The sequence below is a fragment of the Crocodylus siamensis genome, chromosome 8 (genome assembly GCF_052110815.1).
Source record: "Crocodylus siamensis isolate JL-2025a chromosome 8, ASM5211081v1, whole genome shotgun sequence".
Classification (NCBI taxonomy): domain Eukaryota; kingdom Metazoa; phylum Chordata; order Crocodylia; family Crocodylidae; genus Crocodylus; species Crocodylus siamensis.
The window spans coordinates 8261421-8286629 of record NC_143402.1 but is presented as its reverse complement, the minus strand read 5'-3'; the positions used below and the strand labels follow the sequence as shown (position 1 = coordinate 8286629).

At 41.9% G+C, this 25209-nt stretch overlaps 1 protein-coding gene across 5 annotated transcripts in view; it reads right to left on the bottom strand.

Annotated features, from left to right (window-relative positions):
* Positions 1-546: 546 nt before the first annotated feature.
* Positions 547-25209, bottom strand: part of AFF2 (ALF transcription elongation factor 2) — a 400790-nt gene continuing 376127 nt past the window's right edge. For all 5 annotated transcript variants that reach the window (XM_090061622.1, XM_090061620.1, XM_090061623.1 and 2 more), the window contains 8 exons: positions 24080-24219; positions 23401-23464; positions 19408-19544; positions 15530-15601; positions 15070-15163; positions 12537-12586; positions 8610-8824; positions 547-3171 (listed from right to left, as the gene is read on the bottom strand). In XM_090061622.1, the coding sequence (XP_089917748.1) occupies positions 3050-3171; positions 8610-8824; positions 12537-12586; positions 15070-15163; positions 15530-15601; positions 19408-19544; positions 23401-23464; positions 24080-24219 (894 nt within the window). In that variant the 3' untranslated portion in view covers positions 547-3049. The remainder of the gene's footprint in view (positions 3172-8609; positions 8825-12536; positions 12587-15069; positions 15164-15529; positions 15602-19407; positions 19545-23400; positions 23465-24079; positions 24220-25209) is intronic.

Below are 25209 nucleotides of genomic sequence, written 5' to 3'. Positions count from 1 at the left end.
AAGGTAATTCACTCTCCATATTTAATTTACTTCTAAGCCGCTTTTGAAACAAGACCGCTAAATAGAAGTTGGCTTGTGATCCTAGGCTTGACTGCTGGACTTATTATAATCGTGCCATTGATTCAGCATACATTTCAATCTAAGTCATGGGATGCACAATCAGGTGGGCTAAGTCTTTAAGCTGTCTAGGCAAAAGATTTGCAAATATATAGGGTACATTTTGAGATAGGAGTCTATTTACTACTAGCAATAGGGAAATATAATATACTGACTGTAGCTAACTCTTTGACCAGTCTTGTCTCTGAAGATTGTATTTCAAGATGTATCCATCCTTCATAAGTTCATGGTGGTCTAGGGTTTCAGTCTACATTAAACTAACAAGGGAGGATAATGCACCTAATTAGACAGAACAATCAGTCGATCCAACTGGCCAGCCCTCGCAAAGAGAATGGAAAACTTAGGTCACCACCAGACCATCAATACTTCAGTTGAGTTCTCAGAAACAACCAGACTAATCTATTGTAAAAGTGCAGTGTTTTTCTGAAATCCCCCTTCTTTGAAACAGATGAATAGCTCTTGCTATCATGGCTTTTTTTTCATTAACAAAAGGGGCCAGAATCAGTGTGATAAATGCTATTGGATTCATGTTTCAGTCATGTTACTGAAACCCTCAAAAAACAGATAAGGGTACATTGACTACTGTAAGAACAGGGGTAGTCGGGTCATCCAGCAAGTGCATGTTCTGGAAATGTCTTCACAGACTGCCCTAGCAGAATGATTTATCTAATGATGTATTTCTCATTTTGGCTTCACTGACAAGACCTAGTTGTGGGAAAGAAACTGTGAGTTACAGAATTTTTAAAAGGTACTTATTAATAGGAGCTAATAATATACAATGGGTCTAGGCCTGATCATGAAAACTGTTCTTATTGCAAATATGCAAGACCTGCTTTAAAAACTGTAATAGGCTGAACCTTTTAAATGTAAATTTGTTCTATTTATCTGGTCACAACCCAGTGAGTGGAATCCAATAACTCACTAGATTAAAGGATATAAAGGATTATATATCAGAAGGTAATTACAATTAACTAATGTCTGGATGGTATTTAATACGCATATTGGGTTATTTCAGTGACATGTGACATAGGATGATATTTACATTGCCATTTCTTTTTGTTTATATGAATGAAATTTACAGCTTGGTAAGGTATGCAGGCATTACATCAAAAATGATAGAAGACCATTTAAAGTCGTGTGAATTATTGATATAAATTCATTTTGTTTTATTTCATGCACCATTGCTTCTTGCAGTGTCGCCACAAGAACAGTGCAGTTTATAAAGAAAAAAAAGAGAGTGAGTGAAATGGTCTAATTTATTCACGATTGCTTTAAAATGCTATTGGAATTGTCTCATGATTATGTGTGCACTAAAGGAATTGTCCAAAATATAACAGCATGGGTAAACAGTAAAAGAGCTTAAAAAAGAGGTAATTTGGAGAACTGGTAGACTGAAGTACTGTTATTAAGCATATGCTATGCTGCTTTGGGGTAAATCTCATGATTTTCCTTAATTTTTTATTTTTTTCAAGAAAGTAAGGTAACACTGGGTGTGTCTAGATGTGCATTTACACTGGCTTAAATTTACTGTGCAGTAAGTGGGAACAGGCTGGCATCTACATGTGCAGGCATTAAAGTGCATTAATGCTGTGTATGGTCTGACTAGGAATTAAGGTTAGTCCCAAATCAGTCTACACACATAGTGTTACTGCACAGTAAGGCATCTATACGTGCATTAGTGCGCAGTAACTAATCGGATGTAAATTTGATACCTGCATGATGCAGGTATCAAATTTATCCTTAAGTCGGTATAAGTCACCATATTTACTGTGCAGTATGGGCATGCACATATAGATGCGTACCCATACTGTGCAGTAATTTCGGTTGCTGCGCAGTAAATGCGCACATGTAGACATACCCACTGTCTGCTTCTAATGCTCTGAAATCAACCAAGCTGGCGTAAATTAATGCCACACAGCATTAGAAATGTCTCAACAATAGCCAGTTAGTTACACTTCTAGTGAATCTCATCTAGAGTCTACAATACACTTATTAATGCATTTTACATACAAGATCAACATTTAGAGTGTAGCGCTCCTGTTAAAATGTGCTTTTGCTGAGTCACTATGCAAGAGGAGATTGTTTTGCCAAGGAAAGTATGGGATGAACATTTGTTTGAGATCAAACAGTACAATGGAAAGAAAAGTCACAGATTTAGTACGTGGATGGCGACAGAGACTATGAAATCTAATGCTTGAAATTGCTTAAAAACTGCATTCTGCTGCCTACTTAAGCCAACAATAAAGTTCGAATGAAATATCAAAACCTCCTTGCATAGAGTGGCGTCTTTCTTTAGCGAGGCATTGTTCCAATCTGTTACCTCCTAACACCTTTGGTGATCTTACACTACTTTCTTACCTGTAAGAAGTTTAAAGTTATTTTTTAGAGACCAGGCCTACAGATAGTATGACATTTTAGCAGTGAACTGTGTCAGGTAATGATGCCAGAACTAACCAGTGTACAGCTTGGTTCAAGTTTGGAGGACAATTTTGAGTGAATAGCTATAACTTCTACCAATTTGTATCAGAAGGGGTTTTTGTATATACCCTAAAATGTTTAAGACGTTTTGTACTATTTCTCAGGAATCCATATCTTCTCAAAGTGCTTTTTTGTTTTCACTTGAAGGCAGTGTGGACTTAAAACAATACTGCAGGGGATGTACCATTCCATAAAGCACATAAGGATGGCAGGATCCAGGAGACGCAAGGCATAGAAAACTGTTGAAAATGATTAGATGGTACAACACATACTGCTCTTCAGTCATAAGTTCCATTTATGATGACTTCTACTTCCAATAGATAGGATATCAAAAAAGGCAATAAAAATGAAGTTACATGAATAAAGTTCCATAAATGAGTGGAGTTCCACCAGTGATCGTCTGTGCGCTGGTAGAGGTAGAACGATGGGGATGTTATGAGTCGGGCGGCAGTCACTACAACAAGTGCGCCTCAGTGCGGAGCCAGTGAAGTCCTTGTCGAACATAACGCACCAGGTTGGTCATACTGCTGTGCTGCGTTAATGGTCCCATCACCGAGTCCAGGTCTACAAAGAATTCTGCAACACAGGAAAGGGGAGTCATTGTTTTGGGTAACTGTGCAAAAATACGTTAACCACAACCTGGCTACCAAGCTATTAGTGAGCTTTTAAAGTGCATAACTCTGAGTGAGTGATTTCAAGAGCAACTCTTAAATTACCACCCTCTACAGACTTAAAAGCCAGGAAAGACTGTTATGGTCACCTAGTCTGACCTCCTGCATAGTATAAGCCCTCCTGCATAGTATAAGCCCTCATAGTGTAAGCCCTCAAAAGCTCCCCCAGTAATGCCAGTGTCAAGCCCACTGCTTCTGTTTGAGCATTAATATATATTTTAGAAAGATAACCAGTCTTGTCTTAGAGACTATAAATACTGGAGATTCTACCATGTTGCTAGGTAAGTTATTCCAATGGTGAATTATTCTTACTGTTAAATGATATACATCTAGTAACCCATCATGCAAGCTCTTCCACAGTCCATATGGACAGACACTGGATTAAGTGGAATAATACAAAAAAAAAAAAAAAAAAAAGGACTTGGCCTTAGAATGCCACAGTTCGTATTTAGATGAAATGAGGGGCATGCGTGCATGGCATTTTAAAGCGGGTTAAATGCTTTTGCATTGCTTTAATGATGCTGGTGTTGGCGTGCGTTGGCAGCATACTGCGCATTAATTCCAGCACATTTGGCAGTCTAATGCACCTTAAATGACTTTGGGATGCAGCAAACTAAAACACCTCCAAGGAGCTTTAGTTTGCTGCCCTACAGCCACGGAGTGAAGCACCGGGCTCTGTCCAGTGCAGGGCCTGTGCAGGCTGCCCATGCAGGCAGCCTGGCAGCAACCTGGGAAAGCAGACTCCACTGAAGGATAAAAAAAAAAAAAAAAGCGGCGAGCCTGATTTCCGCCCCCGCCCAGAGACTGTCTGCCTGCATGAGTTGGGCAGGGACCCAGTCCTTCCCCCTGTGGCTGCAGTGCCCCCTGGGACGGCCCGAGCTGGATGCATGCAAGGGGGCTCTGCTGCCGTGGAGGGAAGCACCAGCCCCTCCCCACTGCCCAGGGACTGCTCCGCCTCCTGGGAGCTCATCCTCCCCTCCCTGCTGCCGGAGAGGCAGGTAAGACACGGGTGTACACGTCACGGGGGTTTACTTCACCCTAATTGAAGTGGTGTTTTTAAAAAGCCACCACTTCAATTTAAAGTGAAGTAACCCCCCGTTTCTTCTACAAGTGGCCATAGATAGTCAAATAAGAATATTGTATTTTGGCACACTAACAATGTGTTCCCCTTGGATGTTATCACATTACAATATTTAAGCAAAGAAAACTGAAACATGTTGTAAACAGGCTATTATATATCACCCAGTAATATAAACTGTGTAATAAATGCAGATGAAAACATTATATTACAAGCTACCAATTTTTGTCTTAAATATTATATAATGCAGTTGTATCTTGATTTTCTGCTGGGGCATCTCAAATACACTGTGCACATTGCTGAAATGCAGTCACCTCTGGAGTCAGACCGTAGCACTTACTAACCAGTAACATTATGTTGTTTATAAGGCAGGAGGGGAAGAACAGCCGGCGTCGCTGAAACCGCGGATTGACACTTTCGACAGACCGCATGTACTGACTTAGGCTAGAAGTTCATCAGGGTATTGCTACAGGTGTTTGCCAATGCTCTTGTTTTGGCTCAGTTCACAAGGCAGAAAAGCAAAGATTATCAGAGTCCTAGTTTGATAGGTGTACAACTTAAACAGCTAGGAATGAGCAGTGACTGCCATGCGGTATTTTCTCCTGGTCACTAGGGGCCACAGTTGAGGCTACAGAAGTTGCTTTTCTGGGGGGGTCACAGCCCCCTTCACTGGTTTAGCTCCAAACAATTCCTGCTTCAGCAGCAGTAGAGGAAAGAACTAAGAAAGGAGAAGGTTGAGCCACAGCCACTTCTTGGATCGCAGCTCCCAACCGAGGCAGCTCACCCCTCCCAGAGAAATTCAGTTACTGCAAAAGGGCTTGGAAGGACGTGGGATCATGAGGAGTTGTGAGTCAGCTGGAGGTTGGGTTGCAATGCCAGCACCAGGATCCATGACCAACAGCTGTCAAGAACCAGTGCACTATACCTAAATGGCTTTGGTAATTGTGGGCCCACGGACAATGAAAGGCAGGGGAGTGTGGCAGGATGAAGGCACTCAGGAGACGGGAAGTGGAGGAGTAGAAGGCAAGAGGCACTTTTTCATGAAGGAGACAGGAGGACTAGACAGAGCAATACCGTGCTGAGAAGAAAGTAAGAAATGTCGTACAAAGGCTGTCACTGCTCTGCTCTCCTCTCATCCAAAAACGTCAAAGTGGGCTTACTGGCAATCTGTAATTGCATGTAGGAGGCCAAGATACCTCTTATCCCAAGAAAGGGGCAACAGGCAGGGAGAAGCCAGCTTTTTTCTGTGACCTTGCAAATCCCTGGATGAAATCCTGACCCTATCAAAGTCAAAGGGAATCCTTGCATGGACTTCAGTGGGTCTGGATTTCCCCCCAGTCTGCTCTGGCATCTATTGTCTGTCTTGTCGGTGAAGACCATGAGCTCTTCAAGCTTCTCTCAGTATGGGACTCTTGCCTAAGAGAATGAGATTGTGATCTCAGTAGGGAGCCTCTAGTCATACAATGAGTATGTAATAATCACAATAAGATGGGGTCAAGACCTTGTGTTCTCATCTCATCTAACACAGCTACCGTCTCAGCTTCGGGCCACTTAACACTGTGCTCGGGCAATGGTTCTGCTGGCTACAGAATCACCTCCAGTGCTTCCTGCAGCATCTGAATGCTGCTTTGAGGTCTTCTTTCCAAGCACTGACCCAGACTGACCCTGGTCAGCTGGTGAGATACGACTGTATCACAGCATAAAGTGATATGGCTTAAGGCAAACATGAGAAAAGCTGAGGGATCGCACCAGTCATGTCAAGAAACAGCAACTAGCAGGTTCTTTAATCTTCCTTCCTATGTTTTTTTCGTCTCCCATGTGAAATCAATAGAATTAGGAGTGAAATAACCCAGCCTTGCTGGTGCTCCAGTGATTTAATTCTACGTTCCAATAAATAATAATAATTGCTTCAAACGTCACAAACTTTACTTAAAGCCTAATTGCAGTTTCCCAGTCCGAAAACATTTATCTAGGATGCCACAAACACCGAAACAACTAATTAAACCTGTATCTGAGAGAACATTAGGCTGAAATTTCCTGTACCAAGCAGCCCTAAATAGATATGATGAGCTTCCACCACCTGGGGAAAAATACTGCAAAGGATTTAAAAGGGCATATACTTAAGATTAAAAACATCTGATTCCAGAACTGTCAGCTGAGAGTTTGACAGTGCAGCTGGCAACCTGCCCTGTGAAGGACCCACCAGAAACAGGATGAGAGCTGGGGCAGGGACGAAGTAATTCAGCTTGATGGAAAGTGTCCCTGGAGTTTGCTATGGGTGTCCCCCCTTTTTCTGTTTTTAAACTGGAAGGGCCCAGCGTGTCCTAACCCCCTCCTGATGCTGAGAATTCAATCACGGAGTCATCCAGCTGGGGCTCTGGAGCAGTGCCCTCAAGCACAGATCCAGAAGCAGATCTAGATCAAGAGTTGCCTCTTGATCTAGAAGCAGTGCAGCCGTATCTGTTTAGGCATGCTAATTGGCTCCAGTGAGTGACAGGGTAATTAGTCCCACCACATGGACGTTGTTTCCAGTGTAATGCGGTGCATTATCTTTTTCTGCTACCCAATACATTTTTTTTCAAGATACCATTTAACAGTGCTCGAGCGCGTGCTTTAAAGCTAATATTGAATTAGAAAATATGTTCCTTGGACCAGAATCAAAAGACGGACACACTACTACAGAGCGCAGGAAAACCTGAGTTCTCTCTCGCATGGTTTCCAACACTTAAGTAAAAACACTACAAGCCACTGCAACAAGGCTACAAACTGTGAAAAAGGGGTATAATGCAAGAATGGGGATTGAATTAAATCTCTTGCTCGCGTGAATCGCCTACATACATGCAACAAGCCCCACTAATGTCCATGTGTCTCCTCATATAAACGTGGACTACACATATCATGCTTTGTAGATCTGGGCTTATCTGAATGCAGACTAAAGCAAGAACAAAGAGCGCGGGGCAAAGAAATGCAGAATGAGACTCGGCAGCTTTTTTCCCTAACTGGCTCCGGGACTGATAACAGCACTTGCTGGGTACATATTCTGTCTTTTGGCTGGATGCCTGAGCTATTTTGATTCAGTATCAAGCAGAACATTTAACAACTCCACAACACACAGAGCTAATTACAAGATTATCGCCATCTCATTCTCCTATCAGAGCATCCTTCTGCATTAGCACCGCAAAATTCTGCAGTACATTTGAAAAGGAATACTTAAATGCAGTGTGACAATGGATGTGATTATGGGGAAAAAAGAAAACCTATAACACGATGGTTAATTTATCCAATGTGTAATAAGACTTGAGATAGTTGGGAGGCGTTTGATGTGCCATTTACAATTGCTGTCCCTGATTCAGGAACAAGCCCGCGCTAGCTAGCATTCAAATATCAAACACTCCAAAGACTTGATTTCAGTCTCACAAAAACCAGAGGAAATTTGCTATTGACTTGAATGGGAATAGGATCAATTTGCACACTCAGCTTTATGGGATCTCATTATGATCCAAGACAAAGACCAGATCCTGAACCCAACACTGTTTAACTGAAAACAAAGGCAGCTTTGCCAATAATTTGGTAGAAGCAAGACTGAAGTTGACAGATAGCATCATCATAGAGACGGTCAATGGCTTGCAAGCAGTGAGCCAAATCTGACCTTTAATCACATCCGTTCACCTCCGTTACAGTCAATATAGACCAGCCAAGAACTGCTTGCCAACATTTCTCTGAGTCAGCCATGGTAAAAACTTATGCTATGTTGTTATGAATAAATAAATTGAATCATAGGCCGATTGCTGGCAAGCTAAAGTCACCATTTTCCCACGCCTATGTTAAAATCAGTCTCACTGCATAATCGTAACATCTAACAACATTCACCTATTACCTCAGCAAGCATTTTAATAGCCTTAAGCAGGATGACAACTGGAGTTGGAAAATAACTTCCGTACTCCACAAGAGGCTGAAACCGGGAATAAATGTGCAGACGCAAAGGCAGTCATCACTTGGGGCTCATCTTTGTTAAATTAGTTGCCAGCTGCTCTCCTAACCCACTGTTCAGTGCGTGCTACATGCCCTCCCTCTGTGCTTGCTAAAAAAGAAGAGATGAGTTTTCTACACTTGCCAGCAGGTGGATTTGGAGTCTGATGGTTCATGCTGGAGAGGTTATACTCTTAGCTCAGGTGGTCCTGGGTTCAGTTCCCCCATGAAAACTAAACACACACACACACAAATCATTTATCAAACTCCGGAAAAGCAGGAAGTGAACAAGGCACCTTTGTTCTCTTTAGTCAGCTTGTCGGCCATGTCCCAGTGCTCGTAACTCCGCAATACGTTGTTGGTGATGTTGACGTGGCTGGCAGCCATATGGTGGATGCGCTGGGGGATGGTGATGGTTCCTGCTGAGGACGACCCAGCGGGGCCTGTGCTGCTCCCACCAGAACTGGCTGGGGATGGGCTGAGAGACATGGGAGATGGAGTTTCTGTGCTCCTGCAAGAGCGAAAGGCAAATTACTCCCGCTCCCATATAATTTCATCTCTCTCCTGAACACACTTAAAATCAAATCTGCACCCAGTCCAGAGAAGATGTGCAGTTATGAGCTCCTGTTTTACAAGAGAGGAGAGGTTATAAACTGCGGCTGATTGAAAATAAAAAGGGATTTAATTCTCCGTACAAATGAACCTGTTATTTAAAAAAAAATAAAAATCTATCATAAAAATATAGCAATCTTTCAGAGAAAGAAGTATCTCATAGCTGTAATGATTTTTCTACCTGCTGCCAGAAGCTGCTATGGTAGTTAGAAAACACTCAATGTGCAATATTGGCTTATTATCAAAGCATTTTGTGGAAACCACAATGACAGTTTGCTACAAATACAGTCACCACAATAAGCAAAGTGCAATTCTTAAGAGCACCCTGCAGAGCAGTATTAGGAGCTCGGGGTACTGTAGGATTATGAATATCTCTATAGGATTCTTTAAGACTTGCTATGGAGATTTGTTTCTAATTGCCAACAGTTCATCTGCACAGTGCTTTATAAAGAGCAGTGTTTTAAGTTAGCTACTTAGTGCAGCACTAATGTTCTAATATAGATTTTCTTTTAATTCTAACACCGACAATTAGGAATCACCTGCAGCTACAGGCAGCAAGGAGGTCACCCACTGCAATCGCACATGTTGAGAGCCGCATGGCGCTGAATGCTCCCTCGCAGCTATTCTCTTTGAAAACTGGTTTCTGTGAACAAGATGAAGGGGTCCAAAACTCTCCCCTCTCGCCCCCATTTGGAACCACTTCCCTAAGCAAATGCACGGCATGGCCACACAGTGCACTTCAAAGCCAGTGCTAAACTGCTTCTGGCACCCAGAATGGAGGAAAGGTGCCAGACCCTGTGCTGGGAGAGGGGTTCACATCCTGTTCCCCCCAGGCAGGCAGCTATTGTTGCTCCAGCTGGGGGGAGTGCTATAGAGATCGCTCTGCTCGTGCTTGGCTTCATTACAGGCCAGATCCAACACTTGGGGAACTCAATGGAAAGACTCAGACTGGCTTTAACAGATGCTGGATCAGTCCTGTAAAGGCAAAGCAGGGAAAGAGAGAGACACAGCCTTCACCCTCCACTTGTGTGTGGGCACAGGGATGCGAGGCAAACACATTACATCTCCCGCGCCGGCTAGCTGCTATGCAGGTCTGGAGCCAGAGGGCCACAAGCATGGGGCGAAGAGTTGAAGAGCAGCATTCATTACACTGCATTTTCTAAATGGAATGGAAGTAGCCCAGCGTCCTTCTCCAGCTGCACTCTCAGCAACGGGGTCCCCTAGATCTGCCCCACGGAAACAATGCTCCCCATCGCTTCGGCTGTTAGTAGCTGTTGACCCAGCTGATATGTTCTATCAAAGTATATCCTGCAGCAGGAATGTTTTATTTCTGAGTCTCCAAACATACTGGTGATTTGACACCACCGCAGTGTTTTTGTAACGTGCAGAAGATCTGAACTCTACTTGATTAGGTCTGGGAGCAGTTAACAATCATGTAGTATCCGAGGGGACCGAGAGTGTTTTGCTAGAGCCACTTACAAGCTGACGCACTTGTGCCAAATAAAGTGTGCTGTTCATTGGATTTACCCTGTTGTGCAGGGAAAGGCGCACTGCCATTATTACGGTGGTGAGTCTATTAAATCTCTCTATCTTGCGCTTATTGCAGCTAGAGGTGGGAAAAAATTTCTGTAATGAAACCAGGCAAAAGTTGTTTCATTGCCAGCTTGGAATTCAGGCCAACTTTGCAGAGGTTGACAATGCTGTCAGCCAACGTGGCCTGAATTTCCAGTAAGCCAGGCGGAGGTTTTCATGGCTTTGGATTCAACAATCTGGGTGACAAAGGAGTTTTAAGGCTGATCATAACAGCTCTGGCGGGCTCCTGATTCATTTGAACTGAGCGTAAGAGAAAGACCTGCCTAAGATCAGAGGCCCCAGGGAGCAGCACAGAAGCACGTGAACATACAGTGATACCTGCCTGCCTCTTCTTAATTGCTATTACGTGCAGTGAGCTTCTGTCTTGGAATAAAAGGAAGAAACAGGCTCTTTTACAGCAGATGCACTTTTGCCTACGTATCTCTGGAGCTAGCTTCAGTGTCAAATGGGAAGTGACAGCTACCCGAGAGCTGGGCATCATGTCAAGGGATCTTGCTGTGGCTCAACAGGCACATGGTTCAAGCCCTGTCCTGGACTCACACTGATAACTTCCCCCAGTCGGCTCAGCTGCACGTGGGAACTTGGTTGTTATGGCTGGGAAGCCAAAAGCTGGAAGCTGTGCTGGCCACATCACTCCCTTGCGTGCATCTAAACCGGTGGCCTTAACCCTGTCAGCCTGATTTGCTGTTCGGCCTGGGCATATTGATTTTGGCAGCGTCCAATACTTGGGGGCTTTTTAAGTATTTCAGGAAGGTCCCAGCTCCGAGAAACGCACACTCGAAGGACAGCTTTCCTTTCTGAAGTCTCTGAAATGCTGGAAATGTTCCCTTTCATCTGCTAACCCTAGCTGTGTTTAATAAGCTCCCACTTGGATTGGTCTGAGCCAGCATATAGGTACACATCGAAGACCCTGGGGTAGCACCTCATATAGGGGTGTTATGCTCGTCTCCAGTTGCCAGGTAAAAATGAGTCCCTCCTACACGGACAAGCACAACTTGTTAATTTTTATTTGGTGTTTACTTAGGGCCTGATTCAAAGCCTGCTGAAGGCAATACATTTCTTTCCCCTTGACTCGAGTGATCGTGGGTTTGGGTCTTTGGACCTTTCTGCTCATGAATCACCTGAAACAGAATGGTCTGATAGGCATGATTTGGATTTGGCTGGATGTTAAGTAAAAATGGGGAAGGAGGTGAAGGAAGAAGCTTTGTCTGCCCTTGCACAGGTAGCACTGGGATGGCAGCAAAAAGGACATACGTCCTCGTGCCCTGGAGAAGCATGCTCCATCCCCGTGCTCAGGCATACTGAAGCTAGATAGATAGATATTTTGAAAGATAGATATTTTGAAAGTGCAGCAAAGCACCTCCAGGGCAGCTCTGTCGCCTCATTTTCAGGGTTGGTTCGGGGGATGTGGGAATTGGTGGGTGGGCCGTGCTTTCCCGGGAGCTCTGTGGACAAGGCGCAGGCACGCTCATCAAGTATGATATACATCATGTGCTACAGTAAGGGTGCAATGGTAACGCGGCTTCACTGAACATCGGATCATAATTAGATTACTGTGATTTTATATTTGAGGTTGGGGGGGAGGTTAGCATTAATATAAAGGCTCAGATAATTGGTTGATTAAGTGCCTTCCCATTTTCACCACTATTATGCCTTCAGTTTTATTAAACCGCACTTACTGTATATCAATGAAACATTCATTGGTCTTTCGTTACGGAACAAATCATTGAAAAATCATTGCAATGGAGGTTGACTTTATTTTGACTTCCTGAAATGACATGGTACTTGCTATCTAATTAACAGATATTTTTATCACCCTCGTTCAGCTTAAAAGATCAAGTTGTCAGAGAATTTGGTAGCAGCTCATACCAGCTTTTCAGACTTTCTGCATGACTGAAACATGACTGTAACTTATGGAAGACGGATGCATAATCCAAGAGCTGACGGTTAACAAAACACTCCCCCCCGCCACTAATCACTCATGCCCTTGGCAGAGGTAGGTAGCAGCAAATACTCACTTTCCGTTGCCACCCCAAGGGGAGGGGACCTGCGAGGCTTTTGAAGTGTTCTGCAAGAAACAAAAACAAGAAACAAATAAAGGAGATGATTTGTTCCCTGTTCAGAAGATGCGAGTCAGATTTAAAGTGCATTAATACTGATTACAGCAACAGTTGGCACTTCTTGTTTTAGAAGCCACAGTGCATACAGAATATCAGCCCAACATAATAGTCTCTTAATAAAATAGTTGGCTGGATAATTGGTAGGATCCAATCAGGAGCATGAAAGTCACTTGATGAAATATCAGATAAACAGCTCCAGTAAAATCAGTTGCAGTTCATAAAGAAGTGGCTTAATTATCCTTATCTAAAATGTATTCTGCAAAATACGCTCTATAAAGTGCAGCAGGCCTTTCACTTTCAGGGGGATTGGTGAGTCTTTCAATAGAAAAAGAAGCTTGGTGTTGATGGGATCCTATATATTATAGGCGAGTGCAATACAATTCTCTACAAAGAAAGAGGGAAAGAAAATCTTACTGCAGGGATGTAACCAAATCCTCTTGCTTTTATACAGTGCATATGCATGTGTACATGAACACGCACCCACACACACACTTTTCTTATCCATCTCCCCTTTGGTGTTTGGACAGCACTTTGCACAAGATACTACGCTAACAAAAAACAGAACAAGCAAATGATAAGGCCGAGATTTTGCCAGCCTTGTTCAAGATAGGAGAGTACCAATTACTGCCAGCTCCCCTTATGAGTGATAAAATGAGGGTCTTGGTTATCTAAGGCAAGTGGCCAGTTTCTAAGAGTGACCACTCTGCATAACACTTTTGCTGCAAAGGTTTCAAAGTGCATTATGATAATTCAATTAAATGTTACGACATCCCTGTGAAGTGTTATTATTAGCATGTCCACTTGGCTATTTTAACACCGTCTTTACACTCAAAGAGTGCTTCAGTGAGGCACAGAGGAGTTAAGTGCCCACCCAAGATCACAGAGAGAGCCAGTGGTAACTGGAAAGAGAAGCCGACCTTTTTCTCTGGACCTACACTGCAACTCTAACTTCCAAAACGCATGGATCAAAGCAGATTGCACCGTCCAGTAGGTGACACTGGCTTTTGCCTGCATGTTCTCTGCACGGTTCAGTTGCTTCCCAGTTAAAAACTGAATGCTGGAGGGAATGGTTTGCATTAGACGGTGTGTGCAAAGGGATCTATTAAGCAATCTGGAAGATCTTCAAACCATGAAAGAGCAGCTTTGACATTAGCAATCCTGACTGTCATGAGGGAGCTGCAGATGGGAGCTGGGTGAAAGACAGTGTTTCCATCTTGTGCTACTTTCCAAGATTTTTTCCTAGGACAAAAACTATAAGTCTCCAAAATCCTCCCCAGATATTTTGCTTTATGTTTTAAATGTTGCATTTCATTTTGCCAAAATTTCGTTATCAGATGAAAAAATGCTGTCAAAAAATTCACGTCCAACTCTGTTTTAGACTTTGGAAGTTGCCTTTCACCTTGAAAACCGTGCAAAATGTCAGCATAGACAACAGATCTGCTTAACATCCACCTTTGTTTCATAAAAGGCTTCACATTCCCCCCACTAACCTGTTGAAAGCCCTGGCATTCTGGCTTGTCATTGATGTATACAAAAGACTAAGAGCACTTACGTACTATGTAGCAGTACAACACCAACATTTTCATTAACATTTTCCTGTCTTAAATGTAATCCACCTAGACCTTTCAGATAAAGAGATCCTGAACATTTAAATTGCATATTTCTGGTATACAATTTACATTAGTCCTCCTTACATACACAGTAGCATTCACAACCTGAGATGTTTCTTTTGTGGAATTTGAAGTCCTGAAAAAAGCACGATGAGTTTTTTTTAACTGCTTCTCAAAATCTGGACCCGATTCTCAACACTGCTATGTATACATCCAATTTAAATGTCCTTAATGCAACTACCGTCCTGCAAAGTGGCCTCCCCATAAAAGAGAATCAGGCCCCAAGTCTTTTTTGTTTTTAAGAAATAAATTTAAAAATCACTGCCTACTGCTGAATGTAAGCTGTCATATGATTTCTGTTATAGCCACCTTTAAAGAGACAGTGGCCTGGGTTGAGGCCAAAGTAAGTGGCACGCATCTCATGGAAGATCCTGAGCCAATAAACATTGGGTCTTTTTTTGATGCGACTTGCACCTATGCAAGACAAGGTGAAAAGCTCATTGAAGTCAAGTCGAAAATGTCCAAGCACTTCAAGGGGCTTTCAATCAGGCCCTGAATCAGGAGAAACGCCATTAAAGTTGCATGGGCTTCTTCAAATGCAGGAGGAGCAAAAGTGAGATTGGAGCTAGACCTGTGAAGTGTAGGTGGGTCAGAAAACCTTTGGTTTTTTTTTTAAATAAAAGAGAGAAACAACTTTTGTCCTCTCCGTATAGTCAGCCTGACCACGTCTCCCATTGAAGAGGATAAATGGTGCAATGAATCCTTAAGGCTAGGGTGAATCTCATTCTGTGTGAATACAAGTTAAACAGAACAGAGATTACCTTAAAATATTCCATCAGAGATCTGGAGTACTTCATAGCGTGGTCCTTCTTTAGTTTAAACATTCTCAAGTAGAGAAGTGATAAGCATCGGTAGCTGTGGTAATTAGGAAAGGATTATGTTAATTCCATTGCTTAATGAAACCTATAAACTGTAAAAAAAAAAAATGCTGATCTATATTTTGCAGTTTCTGTTCTAAGGTTAGATTGTGAAATATAAGCAAATGGAGAAAAATAAAAAAATAAAAAAACTGGGCAAGAGCATTAAAATCCCATCTTGATAACAGTATAAATTAGAAGAATAAATGTTTAGTCAGCTGCTGAAGAAATCCATTAGTTATCCTTTAATAGTTTAATGGAAAACAAGAATAATGATCTTGTGTAAGCTGCTTAAGTAATTCAGTACTTTTAAAGTCCCCCTTCAGGATTTTAGTGGCTTCTACATGGTTGCAATGGGACTCACCATAAAACTGCCAACTTCTTGTCTCCTTCTGTGGCAGATGAACCTGTGAAATTCTTAAGTCTCATTGCATACCTTGTAAGAAAAGTGAGGAGAGAGGAAATTGGGTGTTAAGATGCTTCAAGGAAAATTGGTGACACTTTTGAGCAATAACTGCCGCAGACGGATATACTTCTAAAACGACAATAAATACTGACCACAATGCTCTACGCTGATGGGATTCAACAGAAAGCAACACTTAAAGTTTGGAGAGTAGAGTAAATCATCAAGCCACTTTCTGGGCCAATGAGGTGAAATGTTTTTGAGTGTGTTAACGCTATTACAGCCGATAAACCGAGGTGAGCGCTGACTTTACTTGCAACAAGAGTTGGCCCAAAGTCCGAAGGCTCAGGCCTGTTTGTACTGAAGACACACACACACACACACACACACACACACACACACACACACACACACACATATAGAGCTTGGTTTTATGTCTAAGGCTATGGAGTTTGAAGAATACCTCCCAAATCCCACTCATAAATGCCTCTGGAAAGTCTTTAAAATGTTTTATGCAAGAAAAGGGTATTAAATAAAGGAAAGGTCATGTTCACAGCTTTTTAAGTTCTCAGGTCCATTAATTTATGCTGCTTGTATATTTTGTGTTCCTGTGCTGTTTAATTGCTGCCGTCCAACATTTGGATGATTGAGTAGTCTTATTCTCCCTCTTCACCCCTCCTCTTTTTTTTTTACTTTAACTGAGCACACCATTCCCTGCATTTAGTCTCTTGAAAATCAATTCATCGCATAAAATCATTGTTCTGAACCTTAATGCAATTTCACAGGTACTTGTGTTAGAATAAGTAATAGGGTTCAGCGTTGCATAAGAAAGTTTTAAGGTATCCGGGCAGTCTTGATGAGTTCTCATTTGCAAGGAGGTAATGGAGTGCAGGCAGGCTGTTCTGCTTTTACCCTGCTCACCGTGCGCTACCCTCCCATCAGATCCACGTGCGGCTCTCCAGCGCAGCACCCGAGAGCACCTTATCTCCCTCTGCATTGGGGTTTTACCTCTAGTCACACTGAATGAAGCTGGTCAAACACCAAGATGTGTTTCTCTTCAGGAATTGCAGCGCTAAGATAGGGATTGGGGTGTAACAATTACTCTAAATGTCTTTGGCAGCCAGGCCTCTGACATCCTGAGTTGTTGAGATGCTCCACTTGTTTTCACAAATAAACGTCTGCTGTGGATACGCACGTCTCAGAGCAGGTTTAATTAATGGGCTGGAGAGAATGAGGGTCTATCTATCTAGCCATGAGAGTGAAAGTCATAAATATATTTTTTTTGTTGGTAACACGGCAACATTAAGGGCCACATTTTTTCAAAAACACAGGTGCACTCTTTTGCATTTAATTTGCACACTCACTCCCAAGGTGGCATATACAAATTGCGTATTTGCAAGTGCAAACAGCCAGCTGAGAAGCTACCTGTCATTTACCTGTGCAGTCACTTGATTTACTTGGGCAGTCAGGATAACCATGCACACAATCTAGGCACTTAATTGCTGGCTGTGCAACAGTTTTTGAAAATCAGGCCCTGTGCATATCCAAACTGATATTCTACTATTAAGTGATGAATATGCACTGGTGCAGTACTCCCCAACACCCCCTATTTTTAAAGGAATCCAGCTGAGGAGTTGATGAGTTTCAGAGTAATTGGAAACCATGGGCAAGCGAGTGGAGTTTAGTCATCTTCCATGTGCGATGGTTTATCATTCATGGATTCATATATCTGAAGGATCAAAGGGACCATTAGATCATCTAGTCTAACCTTGCAGATTGCCCAGGTCACAGTACTTCATCAAGCAATTCCTGACTTAACCCAATCTTAACAGGGGCCCAGCTTTAAAAATGAATATCAATGCCAGCAGCCTGCGGAGACTCTTCTTTTATGGTAAGGAAGTTGGTGACGCTCAGAACAAGGATTAAGATCAGGAGCATCAACTATGGCCGTCAGCATGGAGTGCTATTAATTTACTTGCGCAGAGTATCCTCTGATCCTGCATCATTAAAATTAACAGGGGGGTTGCCAGGGACTTCAGTGAGCATAGATAGGACTGTCCCCCTAAAGCAGTGGTTTTCAACCTTTTTACACTCAAGGTACCCTTCATAGGTTCAAGACACCTCTTGGAAAAGCCAGCTCTTAGTTTTTATGCTTTTTTTTTTTTTGCCTATATGCAGCATTTTTTTCTGTTGCAAAGAACTCAGAAAGACACAACTATGGATTTCTGTTTGAAATCTCTGGATTTATCTTGTGAGTCATGTTTGTGAACCTAACAGTGCTAGAAGGGTCTGGCACCCTGTAGCACCCCTGCAAGGATCTCAAGGCACAGCGCGGTGCCATTGCACCCTGGTTGAGAAGCACTGCCCTAAACACTAGTGTGAATTAGATAGACGGACAGGAAGGACCATGCAGCTTTGCTTCTCCAAAACAATATTTCTTACATATGAAATAATGCTCACAGTGTTTAAAGAAAAGGAAATTCTGGCCTATACCCTTCCCTATCATGTTGTGCGTATGTCCTGTTGCCCATAGGACAATATAGTAAGGCACCCCGCAAAATTTAGGCACAATCGAGATGGAGGAAGAGGCAGGGATTCTTAATTTCAGGGCCCTTGAGAGTTTTACTTAGATCCTCAGTGTTGTGTGAACATCATACTTGCTGTGTAATCTCTTTCTTTGACACAAATGTAATATGTAAATACATATTTTTAAATATTTAACAGGCTTATTATTTACCTGGGAGTTACAGCTCCTTCAGATCTGATACATTTTATTATGTAAATACCTACTTATTCAAAATGTAAAACACGCATTATTTTTTGATAGACTCCAATAGCTAATCCGACACACTGGGATCTCTCCCATAAAACTATGCCCTAGAAAAAGTAAACACTTTGCAGTGCTACTCTCGCTGGTGTAGATCAGGAATGGCTGCACTGGCAACACTGGTGATATGTGAGGATAAAACTGGTGTAGGCAAGAGGAGAGTCAGGGCAAAATCCTGTTAGCTTTACTCAACAGTAAATCTTGTCCTACTTATTTCAATGGGATTATTATTTGTGTGAGTCAAGTGAGCAAGATTTGGCCCACTAATTCTTCAGCAGACTAAGCTATGGACTCCATACTACAAGGCAGCTATAGAAACTAGGAGCTGATTTTCAAAAACTAACTCAGGCGTCTTAACATTAGCCAAAGGCTGTCATTTATATTCTGGACTAGGAGTGCGCAAAATTGTATTAAAAATGAATTCAGTGGACTTTAGTCACTGCACATTCCTTTAACATTAAAAAACTACACACACACACACACATATACACACACATACACATACACCCCGCCCCCCCATAGTATATACAATACATGCAAAAAACTTGCTCTTTGGCTGTGACCTTATATGCCAAGTTCCAGCCTGGAACAATTTTTTACAGCGAAGTTATAAACCTCTGGAAAACAGGGTTTGAAATAGAAATCCTGATAGACTCGCTTTAATGTTTTGAATTATAAAACTACACCTTTTAAAAGACAAGTGTCATTGCCAAACTGTGAAATTACTATACTTTACTTCCACCCACTACATTTCAATTTTAATTTTATGAATATTGCAAATTATAACACTCACATTATAACCTCTAAAGGGGATAATTTATAAAAGCAGTGTCCATCAATTATAAATTTTCCATGACATTAATAAAATGGCAAGAACTAATTATGATGACTTCTGAGATGAAGATGCCTTGGACAAATCATTAATATGTTGAAATGATATTTTTTAAAACATAGCAGGTTCTAATTATGACTGAAATGAGATTATGAAAATGATCACAGAAAGGACATTAACCTGATGAGTTCCACAGTCTCTGAGTACATGGTGTAGGGAGATTTAGCTTCTAATGGATCTCGCTCCATAGCATTCCCGCACTCAATGAAGGAGAGGGCAGCATCAGCATAATTCACTGCTTTACCGAACTTCTCCAACTGAAATAGGAATGACACCATCAAGAAGATGCTTTGGCTTTTATTTCCAGGTAGATAGAGCACAATGTAATACAAAGCAACACTGATGCTAAGGATGAATATTTTAATAAATTTAAGCCAGGTTTAACATAACATTGGGCTAGATCCATGTAAATCAGCATAGGTCTGATGACTTCAATGGAACTGCACCAATATACACCAGCAGAGGATGAGAGTTGGTGCATACTTTAGCAATTCCATTTTGCCCCTTCAATACATGGGACTAAGTCTGAACACTGCTGTGCAAGAATTAAAGTAACAAATTCCTGCCATTTGTCATGGAATAAACGTGATGCTCCCTTGTGACTGTTGACAGAAAAAACCAGAAGTTGCCTCACTTAGGTTACACTGAAATAGGAGAAAAGGTAAAAAATAGAGTGCTGCTAAATATTTTATTTTACTAGAATTTTATTGCAAAAGGTTGTAGCCCTGATAATGGTTGTGATTAAACTGACTTAGAAATACTGATTTCTTTTTTATGCGGAATGAATATTTTTATGACACTTTTACAGTAAGTATTTCATAATAGTATTTAACGTTTTCAATTTTTGATAGCTGGATGTAATACTGCACTTAATGTAAAAGAATCAATATAGCACAGGCCTGTTTAAAGCGTCTACGTATGTCTCTATCAAAATATTGTTGATGCATCTGCGCATGTTTTCCATTCACAAAATGGCAGACTCCTATAACAATGTATTCGTAGAGCTCTACAACAGTAAAAGATACTGGTGTATTTTACCCTGTGCCTACCATTACTAGCTCTCTGCACCAGAAATGTTCCACACAAGGGATGGTCATGGAAGTTTTAATGCTGCTTTCTACCCTATCTTCTTAATTGTGCACAATTCAGCCTGGTAACAAAATACAATGTGTCTATTTGCTCATCCTACGGTATTCTTCATATAGTCAGAAATGGATGGCAACCCATCTGAGCCTCTCTGCATGCCGCAAATCAGTCCCCAGAATTCATCTAGGCCAAAACCCTGTTTCAGGTCTTCATTTTCCATATACTATAGAAATCGAATCTAGCTCTGAAGTGATTTAGCAAATTGATGGTGATAAAGTCAGGGGACATGATTCTGATCTCACATATATTGATCTAAATGCAGGGTGACTGAAATGAAGGCTGTGGAAATATACTGCCTTTGCAGGGGTATATATGAAGGTAGAACAAGGTCTCCACAGTCTCTTGCTTACTGACTGCAGCCAGTTGTTCCAAAGATAGTCTTCCCAACCTGTAGTTAGGTGATCCCTTGCTGTTGTTCCAGGCAATGATGTGCTTCTATTGGGGCACTCCATGATATTCCAAATGCCCTCACTTTTGCCAGGAATCCCTTCTTGGTGCAAGGCCAGAAACATTGCTACCACATATCTGGTTAAAACTGCTTGCCGCTGGTAGGGATCATGCGCATTAGCCTCCCTGTCACTACAACAGATCTTTCAATTTTGCATGCTTTGTTGCATCAGCCCCAAGTAACCAGAAGTAATTGGTTCTACAGGACAAGCAACGCCACATTTTGCATGGTACATGTGTCACTTGGAGATAATGTGTGTGCAACTCTACCAGGAGAAAAAAATGTAAAACCTAAATAATGGAAAGAAAAGGCAAGACGGAGTTCATGGGCATTTGTAGCTGCCAACAAGTTATATCCCAGTGGCTGGCTTGGCATTCCAGTAAGAGCACTTGGGGTGTCAAACTACATGTGACAGCAAAGACCTGCCTGCTGGCAACAACATGATGTGCAATGCCTTTTCATCTTAGTTCTGCTTGAGCAACACCCCTAGTTCTGCAGGGCATAGTCAAAGGTAAGAAGATGGAAGACAGGTCAACACTTTCTGAGTGAATCAGACTGTGGAGAAAAGTGGATTGACATAGCATGTTGAGACCATCATGAGCTTGAGCCTGTAAATATTTGCTAGCGTTGAGCAGGCAGGCTTATGCCAGAACCACGTGTGTTTTCCTTAAAGGTCAATCAGCTGCAGGAGGTGTTGTCAGTCTGCTTCTGCAAGCCTTCCCTGCATATAGATGTCAGCATTGTGACTGAATATGCTCTACTGAGTCAGTCTTAAGCAATCAGCAGGGGCCACCTTCTCTAAACAGGCACGTCAGGAGGTATGACTTCTAGCTCGGTGACAGTCAAGGGAGGTTGGCAACAGCTAGAGCCGGAGCCCTGTGAAAAACACGCTGGGGCCCTTATTGCCCCTGAATCAGGAAGAGGAACAGGGCCGACTGAAACTGGTGGACTCAGGTCCCCAGTCCTTCTTGCCACTTGCAGCAGAAGCAGCAGCATTTCCAGACTACGATTTCTCTCTCTATTTATTTTATTTTTTTGGTTTGTCAGGCTTATTTTGCAAGCATGAAAGGTAGATTCCTGGATGCCAAATAACATGTTTTGTGGGCAAAAAAATGACCTTAAAAACGGTAAAAATAGTCCCTGTAATCCAGTTATTCAAACTTGCGTATGGGTAAGTTGAGAGATCGTGCTCAACTGTATGATATAAAGATCTTGTTCTAAAGAAGCGAGTCAAGTACCACTAAGGCGTCCTAAAGGAGCTGCTGTGCTACATGCAGTGGCAGACAGGATCAAAGGGTGTCTATACATGTACTCGGAAGTTGGGACAGTGGGTTTAATTAGCGTGGCTCCCAGAGAGCCACTCTAATTAAAAAGCCTCACTGTCACATGTATAAGCCCCTGTGCATTTCAAAATGCCTGCAAGTGTGCTTTATCTAAAGCTTGTTGAATGAGCTTTACAGTGCCCATGCAGCCATTCTGAAATGTGTGGGGGCTTATACACATGAAGGTGAGGCACATTGGAGTGTTCTAATTAACGAGTCTGCTCCAACGTGTTCTAATTAGAGCACATCGGAGCACGTCTGTAGGCACCCAAACACTGTATTACAGTGAAAGAATTATATTGTGGGAATTTCAGGCTGGGCAGGAGTGCTAGTTAGAGAAACCTTGATGAAACCATCATCCATCAGAAGACACGATTATGTCAAAATCAAAACGGTTCGACAGATTGGGTGAATTTTACAGGAACTTCATTTTGTTCAGAAAAGGGAAAAAAGTTTTGACAGTGTTAAAAGAGTCTGACTTCTTGTTCTGACAAAAATGACTTTTTGTTTTTATTTCCAGTTTATACTATATTAGAATATTATAGCACAATGTAACATGTTAAAGGTTGAAATTAAAATGAAACATTAAGTCTCTTTGTCACGTTTTGTGAAAACGGACTGTGAAATTAATGTGTTTTCAGAGTCTCTGTCTCCAAATTAGAAATCTCAGTTCGCAGTTCGCAGTGTCTCCAAATTAGAAATCTCAAAATCCCATCTCCCACACAGCAAGAGTTGGCACGTGCTTATAGGCCACCTTCCTGGGGTTGGCAACAGTGGGGATGCCAACATGGCACAGGGGAATGAAGTACAGGGAGACTAGAGGCTCTGAGAAAGGGCTAACTCAGTTACCTGAAGCAGTAGAGCCACTTACGTGAGGCTGCCTGCCTAAGCTAAACCCTTCGCCCAGCAGGGCTACTTAACTTTGGCAGAGACTCACACTACTGCAGTGATGTGGTTTCCAGTACACAACTCACAGCTACCTTGGTTATCTGTGCACAGCATTGGGAAATACCCCATGCTCAGCCTTGAATTTGCTCTGGATTTATATGCAGCCTGATCCAAGGCTCAAGGAAGTCAACAGAAAGGCTCCTTTTGGGCTTTGGTGGGCTCCAAATAATGCCCACAATGTGTAACTTTGTCCAAGACACATAATTCAATAATAGACTAGAAGGACAAAAAAAATATTTGATAACCTACCAGTGCATCCGCTTTGTGCTTTAGCTTCTTAGCCTCTTGCATGTAATAGTCTGCATTGTGAAGCCTAGAAAAGACAAAGATAATTCTTTCAGGTCTTTCATGTCAAGCAGTTGGACAAACATCACCTGAAACAAGTGCCAACTGCTTCTAAGAACAATTCAGACATATTTGCCCAATTATTTGCTTAAATCTCATTCCGATATTAGGATGAGCTACTGAAGGTAAAGCTGCGATAGGTGAGCAGAATGTAAAATAGCTGGCTGCAGAGAACAGCAGCCCAGAGGGGCCATTAATGTGTGCTGAACAGAAGAAAAGGAAAAATAATTCAAACCAATTAACTATAATAAGTTTCCATTAGAAGAGCTAAAATAAAAAATTAGAGAAGAATTACCCTGGAATTCAACATTTATGATCTGAAAACATTTCTCAAAAGAATCTTCATTAATCAGTGACAACAATTCATTTGTAAAGGGTAAAACCGTACGCAGCATCAAGTAGGAATATCTCTGCCAAGGGCCCAATGCTGTCTTTATCTCAAGGTACGATTTCCCATTGAACCAAATGGGAATTTCACTTGCGTGAAGATCCCAAAAGTTTGTGTCACATTCAACAAAAGGCATCTACTGGACATCTACATAAAATCCCATCAGATGTGACTGGGCTGTTTGTTACTACATACGCATCATCAAATGTTATTTTAGGTCTTCTTGACTCAGAATTCCCATTGGACAATGGAGGCATTGCACACCAGATGTCTGTTTCTAGATGGCTGGTGTCTGGGAGTGTGTTTGTTGCTGGTCTATTATGTGATTCTTCCTCCTGTGGGAAAGGACTTCTGTTAGTTCTTTAAGCTGGATAGAGGCACCTTTAATGAATGACAAGCATTGAAATGAAACAAGGAAAGACAGGATTCATATTGTTTGACACTAAAATTCAAGTACCCGTTTACACTCCAGATACCACACAAATCACCATAGTTTCCCTTCTGATGCAAACCCACTGGAACAAATTAAGCACTGTGATTACATATTGCTAACATGCATGACCTCACTGACATGTTTTTGGAAAGGTCTAAAATCAGCATGGATGCTACAGAGTATGACTCACAAGAGGCATTTTTTAAGAGCATGGAGGAGTGTGAAGATAAGGAATTAGGAATGGTATCTTAGATTGAGTAAAGCTAGAGCTGCATACTACAACAGGTGCTTTCAGCACAGTAGACCCCAATTTACACGATTCCAACTTACGCATCTTGCATTTACGTGATTTTTTTATTAGGGACCGGACTTGAGAATGCCCCTCGAGATGCGCGTCATTCATGTATATATGTAAACGCTCGCGAGATTTGAGTATATACATGAACGTCTTACAAGATTTGCAGGCAGAATCAAGCGGAGCTGTGCTGCCATCGTGCCACTGGTGTGCCGTCACTGTGGTAGCAGCATCTCAAGATACATAGGTGAGATGCTAGACGCACCTCCTAAAAGCGATTCCACCGAGAAAAGGGGGAAAAAGCTATGACTATGGTATATCTGGGGTATGCAACCCCTCATTATTCTAGAGAAGTTTTAAATGGTAGATATTTCACTGGATAAGTCGCACATAAATCTGACTGGAGAAACTGGAACCGAAGAGGGAAGTGTTCCTAGTGTTAACACGGCACCTTTTATTTACTGATATAAGTAGTTCATTTGGCACTGATATTGGTGGAACGAACATAAATTACTCTCATGGCTTTTAGTAACACAATAATATCACAAAGTAATAGGATTGAGAGAACAATTTTGTGTGGCTATTGTCACTTATACA